This window comes from Myotis yumanensis, unplaced genomic scaffold (assembly GCF_028538775.1).
Source record: "Myotis yumanensis isolate MYYU_CA2020_CCGP unplaced genomic scaffold, mMyoYum1.0.hap1 SCAF_8, whole genome shotgun sequence".
Classification (NCBI taxonomy): Eukaryota; Metazoa; Chordata; class Mammalia; order Chiroptera; family Vespertilionidae; genus Myotis; species Myotis yumanensis.
The window spans coordinates 42,114,524-42,127,658 of NW_027223759.1; the positions used below are offsets into that span (position 1 = coordinate 42,114,524).

At 56.9% G+C, this 13,135-nt stretch overlaps 2 protein-coding genes across 2 annotated transcripts; both read right to left on the minus strand.

The window, feature by feature from the left end:
- Positions 1-1,618: 1,618 nt before the first annotated feature.
- Positions 1,619-3,882, minus strand: HOXD11 (homeobox D11). Its single transcript, XM_070423410.1, has 2 exons — positions 3,040-3,882; positions 1,619-2,297 (listed from the first exon to the last, which is right to left on the minus strand). The coding sequence occupies exons 1-2, from the start codon at positions 3,815-3,817 to the stop codon at positions 2,062-2,064; spliced, it is 1,014 nt and encodes a 337-aa protein (XP_070279511.1). The 5' UTR covers positions 3,818-3,882; the 3' UTR covers positions 1,619-2,061.
- Positions 3,883-10,279: 6,397 nt separating this feature from the next.
- On the minus strand, positions 10,280-11,238 carry HOXD12 (homeobox D12). Its single transcript, XM_070423411.1, has 2 exons — positions 10,665-11,238; positions 10,280-10,518 (listed from the first exon to the last, which is right to left on the minus strand). The coding sequence occupies exons 1-2, from the start codon at positions 11,236-11,238 to the stop codon at positions 10,280-10,282; spliced, it is 813 nt and encodes a 270-aa protein (XP_070279512.1).
- Positions 11,239-13,135: the final 1,897 nt, after the last annotated feature.

Sequence of the window (13,135 nt, forward strand, 5' to 3'; positions counted from 1 at the left end):
TGTAGGACGCTTTTGAAACAATATATTTTCTTTTGTTCCATGTCATAGAAAGTGCAATAATTTATTTGACAAGGTGACAATTTTTAAAAAATATAACGAAGGTGTAAGTCTAAATAGAACTTCCTTTTTCAAATGCCTGCTTTTAAAACTGAGGTTCATTATTACAGCAAAGGAGACAACTATCTATGGCTCCCCTCAAACCCCCCACCATTTTGTAGCTGTATTAAAAGCATGCTGATAGACATTTTAATCTAACTAGTGTCTTTTTTTAAGTCAGTTGCTATTGAATTACACAAATGCTTGAAGGGAAATTAAGATTATTGATTCTGAAATTAGGAATTTGCTTAGATTTATGGTGAGCCTTCATATGATTCTGTGTGGTCATAAATGTGTGTGGGGGTCTGGATGTGTGAGCATGTGTGTGAGAGTGGGTGGCGGATGAATATCACAGAAGAACCTTAAGGCGCCTAATTATTCAGAAAGGTTAAAGGTGATGACCTTGACATTTTGGAAGTTCAAAGGCGTACACTTATGCACTTATGTTTTTCCTTGCCCCCTAAAGCTTTGGCAATTAAAAAAAATTTTGCATTTAGAAATGCATGCTTCCTCAGAAGAGGCATGTGGTGCTGTATATCTTATGGATTTTTTTTTTTTTTTTTTTTTTTACTTTGGGCTTATGAGAGGTTAAAAGTCACAAGATTCACTTTACTCTTTTCAGAGAAAGAGAAGCTTTTCTCACTCCTCCAGTTTATTGCACATTGCGGAAATCTCTTTTGGGCCCACCAGAAGGTGTATAATATAACCCAATTAAGCTGTTTAGAACTTTGGCTTTTATGGTGTTGTCTAGACAGTTCAAGGTTTTGTAAACAGCTTGGCCTGGTCCTGCAACATAAAGTGCAGCACCCCCCCCCCCCGCCCCCCCAACACACACACATTCTTTAACTTGAAGCGATAAATGTGGAGAAAACTGGGTCTGCAGCCCTGGGCCCTATTTTAGGAAGATGGCTTATCTTCCTTGTTCCAAACCCGCTGTGACACCAGCAAGCGCCTTGAGACCTCTCTGCCCACTTATAATTTCCTTTCTGCAAACTTTTTTCCCCTATAAAGTGTTCTAATATTGGTTTCTTCTTTTAAGGGACCTTGTATCCTTGACACTTTGTTAAGAGTGACTTTGGATTTTCTAACCAGTTTTAAATTTTTTGTTTTGTTTTGTTTGTTTGTGTCGCCCCCCCCCCCCCCAAATTCCAAGTTCACTAGACTAAGGCGGAGGGAGTGTTGCTACTTCCGTTCCTGCTGCCCCAGCTCATCCTCTGGAGACATCAGCACCAGGGTCACATCCTCAATTCAGAAAGCCATCCCTAAAATGATTTTAAAAACCAATGCCGCATACCAGTGGTGGGGTGGGATGAGAGGGGAGGACAACTCTTATTTTGACGGAATTAAAAAGCATTTCACTTGAATTTCAGTTGCATGGGGGAGAAGATTAAATATCCTAACCACTAAAATATCCTAACCAGACACTAAAATTATTCAAAGAGGAAAATCCATACAGTGTATTGAAGCTGTGACCTCCATTTTACTAGAAACCATTTATTCACACAAAAGACAGTGACTCGTGCCTCAATCGGACAAACCAAAGGTACATTTCCCAGAGTTTAAATAATCTGCATTCACCCAGGGGGGAGGACAGGGTCCCTTAAACTCAGAACAAAAACAAGTGCCTTGCAGCCCAGGCCTAACTCTCTACAGATCCCACAGCGTCCGCACCGGGACCTGGAGAGAGAGAGAGGGTAAACAACAGCACACTGGCGGTAAAATTGTAAAGGGACGTTTGCATTTACCATTTTCCCCATATTAGGATCCATTCGGCCAAGTCCCCGGCCTCGTCCGCAGGCAGCAGTGGTCGCTGGGAGGTCCCGAGTTGACCGTGGGAAGGGATGGTGGAGTTCCACAGAGAAGAGGCGTCATTAAACCCAAGGACATTGGGCCTACCGAAAGCAGGCTGGTGGGGAGGAGGGTGAGTGAATGGGGCTTGGGGGACAGGGGTGCTTGCTGGAGCTCTCAAAACAAGGGATTTCCAGTGAAATACTGCAGACGGTCTCTGTTCAGTTTCTTTTCCTTCATCCTGCGATTCTGGAACCAGATTTTGACTTGCCGGTCAGTGAGGTTGAGCATCCGAGAGAGCTGGAGTCTTTTCTCTTTGTTTATGTACACGTTAAAGAAAAACTCGCGTTCCAGTTCGCGGATCTGGTACTTGGTGTAGGGACAGCGCTTTTTCCGGGACCGCTGGGGGGCTACTGCAAGGCAAAGAGACCAAGGGGTGAGAGAGGCCGCTGCCCGCCAACCTCCGCCCACCCTCCCGCCCAGGCCTTCGCGAGGGCCAGGCCTCGGCCCTTTGGGGACGTCCCCTGCCGCTGCTGAAAGGCCCTGCCTTCATCGCGGGGGATGACATATGGGCGGGCACAGGAGAGTGCGGGCGAGGACCGGTGTTCACACCCTGACACACAGGCAGCCTGGCACCGAGGTGGGGGAGCAGGGCCGCAGGCCGGCTCTGAGCTGGAACCCGAAGGGAAAGAAGCGCGACCGCGCCGGGCATCTGCCTGACTCCAGCCAGCAGCGCGCTTCAGCCAGAGACTTGGATAAAGTCCAGGTCCAGGATCAACACCCCCACCCACCACCACCACCACCTTAATGCAGGAGGCGCGAGTGTCCACACTCACAAATGGGCTTGAAATCTCCCCTCCTGCGCGCCTCCCTCCATGGTCTCTAGCACATACACACCCCAAACTGGGGAAACGCTCTCTGCAGCGATTAAGGTCCTCCTCCAAGTCTACCTTAAGCCCACCTAAATTGGTTTCCTATCGTAAACACGCTTTACAACGGCCCGGGAAATCTTATAGGATGTATAAACCTCTTCGAACGCTTATAAAGTAGCACATAAAACGGCGCAAGCAGAGGGAGGCCCCCGCGGCCCCCCCCCGCCGCGCCCGCGCCCGCGGCCCCCGGGGCCCAGCCGCCCACCCCGCGCCCCGTGCCTACCTGTGCCGCCGCTCTTCTCAGCCCCCGCCTCCCCCGGGGGTCCATCGCCGTCGCCCCCGCTGCCTTCTGCCGCCCCCTTCGGCTCCGAGGCCGGGGTGGCCTTGGCGCAGGGACTGCCCCCACCGCCACCGGTCCCCGTCTTGGGGTCGCCCTTCTCGGCAGCGCCCTCGGGCTGCGGGGGCGCGGGCGGCGGCGGGGGCTGCGGCCCGGAGAACGGGGGCCCGGGCGCGGCCTCGTAGAACTGGTCAAAGCCCTGCGGCAGGATGCCGTTGCGGCCCACGGCGCTGTAGAAGTTGGAAGCGGCGCCCGCAGGGCCGTGTGGCGGCCCCGGCGCGGCGCACACCGGCTCCGGCGCCTTGAAGAGCACGTCCGGTCGGCGGCCCGCGGGCGGCAGCAGCTCGCGCTGCATGGCCGCCTCCTCGGCCGCCGCCGCTGCCGCCGCCGCCGCCGCCGCCGCCGCGTAGTAGGGAGCGTAGCCCCCCGCGCTGCTGCTGCCGCCCCCGCCGGGGCCACCCCCGCCGCCGGCCCCCGCGCCGCTGCCGCCGCCGCCACGGTACGGCCACTTGGCGCGCTCTAGGCCGTAGTCGCGGAAGGCCACCTCGCGCACGGGCTGGACGTGCGGCGCCAGGTTGGAAGAGTAAGGAAAAGTCATCTGGCAGGACGATGGCTGCGACAGGAACGACGGCTTGCTGGCGAAGTCCGACGGGGCCACATAGTAGGCGCAGCCGGGCAGGTACATACTAGCTGCGCTCGGGCCGCACTCGTCAAAGTCGTTCATGGCTGCGCGGCGTGCGCGCCGGCGAGCCCTGGGCCGCTCCCCGCGCCGCCAACCTGAGCCATTGATTGCACACGAGGCTTGGGCCAGGATCAACTAAGCAAAAATCCCCACCGGGCGCTGACGTGCAATTCATCTTGATTGATTCTGGTGGTAATTATGTCACGTGACGCCATGGAGAGAAATGTCCTTATATCTATATCAGCGCTCGCCAACACGCCCCGGGACGGCTCCTGGCGCCGAGACACGCGCGTTGGGGGCGGATCGACCTCCCTCTCCAGCCAGATCTCCTTGGGCGCCCCCGACTAGGCTGCTCCGCAGACTGGTCACCTGTGCGCCGCCGGTGGCTGCCACTGCTGGGTGCATCTGCCACCGCCAGGCTGGGCCGCCCGCCCGCGCCGCTTAAGTACGCGGACCGAGGCTGACGGGGAGGAGGAGGGAGGAGGAGGAAGGGGGAGGAAGGGGGAAGGGAAAGAAGCGGAGAGCAGAGGGGGGAGCCCCGGGCCCGGGGCACTGGGGACTAGGTGTGAGGGTGTGAGGTTCCCACTCTCCACACCCCTTCCAGCAGCCGATCCCTCCCCCCGCGACGCCACCACCCCTGCAGCGTGCCAGCAAGGAGCTTGTTGCATCTCCTTCAAGGGGCGTGATTGCGCAGCTCTCGGGGCGCAAGGAGTCTGATTTACATATTTCTCTGCCAAGCGCTTTCGCTGCAGAGTAACTTGGCTCTCATCACTCCTGACCTCGGGAGCGCCAGTGCCAGCCACGGAAAAACCCACTCCAAAACCCTACCAGGCGCTCACCCAGGCTAGGGCCTCGGTGCCCACTCGGTCCTGTCGCCCTCTCTTCTCCTCTCTCTGTTCCTGTCTCTTCTTTCGTCTCTCTTGTAGCCTACCCATTTCTTTCTCTCCTGTCCTAATTGTCTATTCCCCTCTCTTGTTTCTTCTTTACTCCTACGTTTCTGTCTCCTTTTCTCTGCTCTGTCTCCTGATATTCTCTCCTCCTTTCCCCTCGCTGTGTGTCACAGCCTCTACCCGGATCCCTGTCCCCTCTGCCTTTTTCTCTCTCTGCACTAAAGCAAGGAGGACACCCTGATGGCCCCTCTGGAAGCTGGGGGGTCTGATGAACAAAAGGACCTGGAGTTCTTCTCTCAGGGAGCCCAGCCTTCAGCTCTCCCCTAACCAGAGACAAGCCACCCGGCCTCGGCCCTTCCCACCCTCTCTGCTTTCTGGCCTGGATTGGGACCAGCCAGCCTCACATACAGCCCAGTCCCTGTGTGGGGACCCCATCAAGGCCTACGTATCTGCCATCTCTCCCCTGGTCTCCTTTCTGTCCTTGGGCCTACACAGTCTCTGCACCACCCTCTCCCCAAGTCTGTTGATTTGGGGGGTGTCTCTCAGCAGCTCTTGCCTCCTTGCTTGACTCAGCCCTGAGGACCTCCCCATCCGCTTGCCCCAAGGCCTCACTCTCCTGGTGGCCACTTCGTCCCTATTTCTAGCCTAGGGACCCAGGCAAGGCCTGGGCTCCCGCCTCGAGGGGCCAGCGCTTTCCAAAGGTAAAATCAGACTCTCAGAAAGAAGCTCCTGCAAACCCCAATCCCAGAACCCAGGGTAGGAAGATGCTCCATTCCCCAGGATGCCTCTGCCCAGGGGATCAGAAACACTGAGCCCGGGACTTAGCCCTCCACCCAGGGCGGGCGCAGGCTGTGGAGCGGGGTCCCTCCCTGGCTCTGGCCACTGCAGTGCCCCTGAAGTGAGCTCTGCCCACCGGGCGCCACACAGAGAAAAGGCGGGCAGGCAGAGCTCATATCTATTTTCTGCCCAATGTCCCCCCTCTCCCTCTTTTTCTCCTCCCTTCCCTTTTCCCTCCCACTCACCCTTCTCCGCCCCCACCTTCCTACCTCTGCTTCCCTCTGAATACAGCGCAAACTGGCCGGTGGCGACTGGAAGGCAGGGAACCTCCCCCGCCCCCCAGAACTGCCCATCCTTTTGTGCACCTCCTCAAAGCGGGCACCTTTACCCATATTCCAGCTCGACCCCCTTCTCCTCAGCCCAGAGCGCCATCACAGTTATCTGCCTCCCCATCTGCATCCCGGCCTAAGTCTCCTTTTGGGCTCGTAGTCGACGCCCCTGGATCTTTCTCCTAAAATGGCTCCCGGGACACTGCACACTAGCCCTGCGGCAGCTCAGGGCCCTGGGCAACGGCGGCCGGGCCCCCAGCCGGGTCTGTATGTGTCCGGGGGCGCACAAAATTCTCGCGCCTTCTCTCTGCATGGGGTGGGGCGCAGGCATCCCTCTACCCCCCAAATAGAGTCTGCTGGCTGCCTGAGAGGGAAATGGGGAGGACGAACCATTCAAGTTCAACGACATGGCGATGGCGGCTCGGGCTGGAGCCGCGCTTTGGCGGGGGAGTTTCGCCATCTGCAGCGGCTCACGGGTGTAAAGAGAAAAGGGGCCGGCGGGACCCCTCCGCGCGTTTGCACGGACCCCCGCCCCCACACCCAAGCCAGGGCTTTCGTTCTGGCACCAGCCCGCTTCGTCTTTGGGCCCCAGCTCCCTTCTCAATCTTTATCCCAAACCCAAAGAAAACCGCAACCTCCCAACCCGCGCACCCGCTCGAGAACCTACCGTGAAGCCCTGGTGCAGTGGCGCTGTGGCCTTGTCCTTGCCTGCGCGACCCCACTCGAAACGCAGGGAGGGAGCGCACCGCACCCTCCCGCACAGCCCGCAGCTCCGCGAGTGGTAGCTTTCCGAGCAGCGCCTGGACGCTCTGCGGTGATTTTGAGCCACCCAAGATAAGACACTAACTTGACCTTAACTTTGTCAGGGCGCCCCTGGTATCTGGAGAACGTGAACAGACACTGTCTGGCAGCTCTCGTAAAAGCTGACTGGGGAAGGGATTCTGAGTCATTTCATTTATTGCCACTACAGTTCTGCAAGAAAGCTTTTCCTCCCTGCCAAACTTTAATTATTTATGCTCTTTTAGGAAACGAAAGAAGAGGAGAAACGAGGGGAAAACACCCAGAGCCAGTCCCTTCCTGCAGAGCCTTCGGAATGGGCTTCCTAAGTCGAGTGACTGGAGAACAACAACAACAAAACAAAAAAAAAATGTGGGGAGACCACCTTTGTCCGAGGATGATCGGACAGGCGCCGAGCACCCCCTCCCCCACCCCCACCGCCACTAAGGTGGGTGGATGCAGCTGGGAGAGGCGGGGTGAAAGGGCACCCCCTTCCAGGCACACACATGAATATTTACAACAGTTCTGGATTTCTCCTCCACCCCAACCCCCTGCCTCCCGGAAGCCTCCCCAGCCCGCCTCCCTTGGGGAGAGCCCCAGGCCTTAAAAGCGTCCCGGTAGGCTCCCTGAGTTCGCAGCCATTGAATGCCAGACGAAGCAGTTTTTGTTTTGTTTGTTTTTTTCTCATTTAAAAACCGTTTTCTTGGTAAAGAGGCCTGCCTGGACTGCAGCATTTCCGAGTACGCATTTGTCTTTGTGCGAGGGAATGTTGAGCGCTCAGACTTCAGCATCCTTTCTCTTGGGCGTTTGTTTCTTATGAATTTCCTCGTGGTTCCAAATCCTCGCCGGGATTTCAGCCACCGCTGCTACAGGAGAGAGGGCACCGCCACCCCACCGCCTTTGTGTTTGTGCGGATCAGTAAAAGGGATAGATTTGAAAAGCATTGCCCAAGCCATACGCCACAGATAAGATTTTACCCTTAGAATAATTTCAATCTGTTTGGGGAGTGGTCTCCATGAATATCTCCTCCCACCCTACGTGCCAGGCTAAAGAGAAAGAACAGGATGCTTTAATGATATATATTAGAAAGAAATGGCCTCCTGCATGCGGTCTCAGGTCTTGGGTTTACCTCTGGCTTCCTGTTCCTTTACCCAGCCCCTGAACCTGAAGTCTGAGAATGGTCTCCTCTTTTGTTCAGATGTTTTTGAGAACCAGCTCCAGGTACCAATGCCTCCCTGGGCCCCACAAAATGGGGAAACATTTCTAAAGAGAGGGTCTCCCCAGCCTCTTGGTTCCTTTTTCCTACGTTGTATTTTTTAAAGGAGCTACTTTAAAAATATTTTTAAAGTACACATCAAATTCGATTGTGGGAAGGGGAATTGGAACCATTAAGTACTCACTATTAGAGATTTGGCAGTTTTGTCCATTGTCCCACTTGCTAAAAACTAGAAATTCTTTACTTTCCATTTCCAAGCTAGCTGCAGCTGGGGTCTATAAGAGGACGGTGAATACAGCAGGCCTTTCCTGGCTTTCCCGGACTGAGCTACGGGCTCGGAAGGCCTAGGGTGCAGAGGCCACATTTCCCAAGGGAGTTTGCTGGGCTGAAGGCAGAGGTGCCACAGGGCATAGCCTTTTCCAGAGAAGGCTGACCAAAACATGGCAGGGCAAGATGTTTGTATTGAAATATGAGGAACCTCATATCTTGGCAGCCCCCACCCCCCAACAATAGCAAGCTTTCAAGTTTGAGAATTTAGGCAAAATGCAGAAGTCCCTGCCTGCAATAAGCTGAGGGTTTGCTTTGTGTGTGAGACACACTCAAATCTGTCCACAAATCCCCCTCTTTGGATATTTCACACACATTTTGTTCATACATCATTTCCTGACTGACTTGGAAGACATCTTCTCATCTAATGAACAATCAAGTCAATACCTACAGTGAAATGGCAACCAGGAAAGAAAAACTGGATTTCGTGGCCTGAAAAACATTAGGAGGGAATCTGAAACGTTTTGATAAATCAACATCAGTCCCTTGTCAGCTTGGCTGGGACCTGGATATTTATTTCCATTCAAAACATTTCTATGTGTCTGATATATACAAGCTATTGTTTTTGACAAAATCAAAACAAAACAAAACATGCATGACAACTATTAGATAGCAAAGAAAATGCAATTAGTCTAAATATCAACTAAAGTCAGTTTGGCAGAGGCTCAGGGGCTCCTTGTGAGGTGCCCACTCTAGATCTAGGGCCTGGTCCTCCACTGAAAATAAATCATTGGACTTAGGGAAGGAATTTCCAAGCTCTTAGGCTGTTATGCATCTTGCTAGGAGTTGGGGGCGCTAATTCACAGAAGGAGAGGGAAAAGAAGCAGGGATGGTAAAAAGGAGTTTAGGGGGCCCTCGGGTTCAATGAGGTTAAGGCAGGATACCCCCGGCACATGTGGAACGACTCCTTTTGGCATCCTGGAACCCCAGCCTCCACAAAGTAAGCCTAGCAAAGCCCAGGGCCTTTCAGACTCCATGGGGGCAGGCCAGCGATGGCCTCAGAAAGGGCACAGTGTTTGGGACCCTCGTGGACTTGGAGGGGGGTGGAGAAGAAGAGGGGAACTTCTACTCCTCTCTACTTGGTCAAGAGCAGCTGTGAGGGGCCCAGGATCTGAGGGAACTCCTTCCTTGCCTGCCCCCTGACTGATCGATGGAGGAGCTTTCACTTCTCCTTACAGTGGCCCGTTACTATAATTTAAGGAAGAAAGACATGTTGACACCTTTACCCACCTTGACAGGAAAGTCATATTTATATTCGGAATGTAGGACACCCCCTCCCCCTTGCTCACTCCATTCTCCTGCCCCTGGACATTTCTCCCTCCTTTTAATGCAGCCCAGCCCCAAAGCAGCCTAGCAGCTCCTCATCAGAGCTCACCTCTGGGGGTCCAGTTACAGAGCGCAGGGCTTTGGCCTAGGCATGTGTGAGGAGGCGAGAGAAGTAGGGGAATTTTACCAGTCTTGGCTATGAAGTGCAGTTTGCCATGGAGCCTGGCCTCCCTTGCCCCATTCATGGGAAGGAAGTATCCAGTCCATTCCACCAAGCTGGAGGAGCCAATCCAGCCTGAACTCCGAGGTGTTTCTGAGTCTGTAGGGCCACACTCCTTCCCCTTTCCTCCCGAAGTCTGGAGATCTAGGGCACTTTAGTCCTCCCAAACCATCCAGGGCAGAGAGCAGGGAGTGGTGGTGGCACCCTTTCCTTTCTCCAAAATCAGGATTCCGGCTTTTCCACAGGGGCTTTGGCTGCAAAGAGACACAATTGTGCCCACAACCCTTTCCATTCTGCCCTGGAGGCCTTCCTAAATTCAATTGCCTGCTAAATGTAGAAGGAATTGGGGAGGAGGGGGAAGGAGACTCACTATGTGAAAGCAGAAATCCAAGTAAAAGGGAGCTGGAGTGAGCCCAGGTTTAAATGCTAAGACAGGTGCGCCTAGGCCCCCACTGGGGAAGCCTCAAGGCCAAGGTTGTGCCGCAACTTCCACAGCCCCTTCGGGAAAGGGGAAAGCCTGGAGGTCTCCAAATCTGACCAGGTCTCCAAATCTCCTGCTGGCTTTGGGGGCTGCAGACGAGCGAGCGGGAGGGTACCTAGGACCAGCTGAGAAGGAGCAGCAGGAAAAGCCCCCATCTCAGCTCGTCCTCCACGCCAGGCTCCGGCTCAAAAAGGAAGGCCCGGCCATGGCCAGGCCCCGGGCTAGTACAGCGCCAGCGCCTGCTCGCGCAGCACCACGCGCTTCTTCTTCATACGACGATTCTGGAACCAGATTTTGACCTGCTGGTCGCTGAGGTTCAGCCTGTTGGACAATTCCTTGCGCTTCTGCCGGTTGATGAATTCGTTCAGGAGGAATTCGTTCTCCAGCTCTGCAATCTGCTGCTTGGTGTAGGGTTTCCGCTTCTTGCGGGCCCTCCCGGGGGCCGCCCCCCACGGCAGGCCTGCAACACAGCCCGAACCCTAGTCAGCCCAGCCTGCACCCTATAGCCTGCCCGCCCCCGGAGGCTCCCTCCCCCTACACGCTCTCCCCTGCACCCCACCTCCCATTCCGGCCCCTGCTGGCCCGGGGAGCACGGCCAATGTTTACCGTCGGGCAGCGAAGGTCGCAGGCAAGATGCGACGCCCGCTGCCTGCACTGTCATGTTCAAGTTGAGCGGGCCCTTGGCGTCGTCCTTGAAGCCGGCGGCGCAGGGGGTCCCCTCAAGCAGGGCCGCAGAGCCCGGCGCGGCGCGGCCCACACCCGCGTAGTCGTACTTGGTCGATTTGAGACCAGCGGCTGCGGGGGCCAGGCTAGACTCGGGGGCAAAGGGCGGCCGCGCTCGGCCACGCTCCTCAGGCCCGGCGACCGCGTCGGGCGTATAGAACTTGGCCTGCTCGTCGGGTCGGTCCTTGGCGCCCAGGGGCTGCAGGCCAAGAGGCCCGGAGCCAGCCAGGTAGGGCTGCGAGAAGCTGCCGAAGGCGGTGGCACCGGCAGGCTGCGCAGGGGCGCAGGAGGCGGGCGTGGTGGCCCAGGGCAGCGCGCCGCGCGGGTATGAGATGGGGGGAAGCGCGGCCAGCTGGCCTCCATTCGGCCGCAGGTTGGAGAAGTAGAAGGAGTCGGGAGACTGCAGATTCAGAAGCGAGCCCACATAGCCCGCTCTGTAAAGACTGCGCTCACACATCTCCAACAAAGGGCTTCGGCTACGATCGCAGCAGTATTTAGTTACAACCGGGAATAAGAGGACAGGCTCAGACGATTGGACGAAACTTTGCCTGCAGGTTCTTCAAAGCCGGTCATTTCAGCACCGCCTACATCCCCCGACCCGGTTTTCCCCCCCTTCAGGGTGTTATGATAACACCCGCAATATTTGATGGTGAAGGACAAGGCTGCCAGGCAGAGCCAAGGCAGGTTGCGGGGAGGCGAGGCCCCTGTGAGTTTCCAGGCCCAGTGCAAGGAGCTGGGGGCATCGGGCATAGGGTGCCTTTGCCCGAGTGTCCCTTGGGACCCTTCTTGGTCTTGATTGGCTTTGCACTGCCGTTTCCTCCGCTTACCTGGGCCAGGCTTGCTTCTCCCAGCTTTAAGCTGCAGCCGAGGCCTTTTCCAGTACCCGGTGACTCTCGGCTTGTCGGAAGATCCTGTGGTCTGGGGCGGCCACCAGCTCTCTCCCTAGGCCTAAGCCGTGCTACTCCCAACCTGTTCCACCCCGTCTGGCCGGTCTCCCTGGAGAGGACTCTTCACCGGTGACCTGGCAGCGGAGACCCACGCACTGCCGAGTCCTGGGTCCGGGCTGCAGGCACAGTCCCAGAGTTCTGATGATGGAGAAGGGCATCACAGACGCTCCCAACTCTGGCGCCCAGGAAGGAGGCTTCACACCAATCCTGGGTGCTTCCTCATGGCCAAGCCCTCTGCTCCGGAGGAGGCCCTGGGGGGGCAGCTCGATTGGCCAAGACTACATTCCTTTTACCGCAACGAGTCACCTTGGCGACTACATCCCGCAAAGCAGAAGTCCAAGGTGTTTATCCCTCTGTGGCGGGCAGAGCAGGCCGAGCTCCCCCAACCTGGTGAGGAAGGAGAGCGGAGCCAGAGCTACCGGCCAGGAACAGCGGGGCCCGCGGAGGAAGAGGGCCAGCAGCCTCCCTCCGCTCAGCGCCTCCGGGGGCTCGGGAGGCCGGCGGGTTCCGGGGACCGGCCAACGCGGAGGTGGGCGGGGCAGCGCTCCATCGCCTGGAGCCCGTGGCAGCCCCCGCAGCCGGCCCTGGGTCTAGTCTGGTCAGAGGGCTAGGGGTCCTCCTCTCCTGCCTCCGGCCCCGAGACCCCCAGCGACCCCGTGGCTGCAGCCCGCCCCAGCCGGCAGCCCGCCTCGCGGTGCCCGAGCCAAGCTGGAATTGGTTAGGCCGCCAGCTCGGCACTGAGACCACACAGGCGCCGCCGGAGGGCACCGCTGACCACCGCGCTGCGACTTTATTGTGTGAGTTATGGCGACCAATTGGGCGGCTCTGGGGAACGCAATCGGCCTCTTCCTCCCGCTCTGGGGCGGGGGTAGGGGGTGGGGGTGGGCAAGTCGGGGGCTCCTCAGACTGTCGGTTTCCTTCGGAGCTCAGACACTGAAACGCACTCCCCTCCCCGTCCTTTCATGATGCGGAGGGGGGAGGGGGGCAGACACAAGCTGCAATCTCAGTTCCTAGGGACTTAGGGGACCCAGGCGCTCATTTTTGGAAACTCGCCCTGTTTTTGAGGAGCTACAGCCTCCCCAGGCTCGAAAGCTCCAGCTCCAGGGGTCCCTGCCGTCTCCTCTCCTCCCATCTCAGTAAACAGAGATTCCGGTATTTCCAAGTCTACCCCAACACTTAGCAGTCGCAGGGCTGCGGTCCCCCCCCCCCCCCCCCCCGCCCTAAAGATAGAAAAGAACTAAATGAGACACAGAAAAGACTAGAACAACTAGATTCTTCCTTCTCCTCGGCTCCACCGCCCCACCTCATCTCCTGAGTTTGTGATTTCCGAGGGCCCGCAGGCAAAGCTGTATGCGTGGAGCCGGGAGCTGGGTGCAGGGCAGGCGGGCGGCGCGGGGGAGGAGGCAG

Excerpts from the sequence above, each read along its gene's own strand:
- HOXD12 (XM_070423411.1), bottom strand. The coding sequence starts at position 11,238 with ATGTGTGAGCGCAGTCTTTACAGAGCGGGCTATGTGGGCTCGCTTCTG. Across the intron at positions 10,519-10,664 it reads GCGACCTTCGCTGCCCGACG|GCCTGCCGTGGGGGGCGGCC; the intron begins GTAAACATTGGC and ends GCTGTGTTGCAG.
- HOXD11 (XM_070423410.1), bottom strand. The coding sequence starts at position 3,817 with ATGAACGACTTTGACGAGTGCGGCCCGAGCGCAGCTAGTATGTACCTG. Across the intron at positions 2,298-3,039 it reads TGAGAAGAGCGGCGGCACAG|TAGCCCCCCAGCGGTCCCGG; the intron begins GTAGGCACGGGG and ends TTTGCCTTGCAG.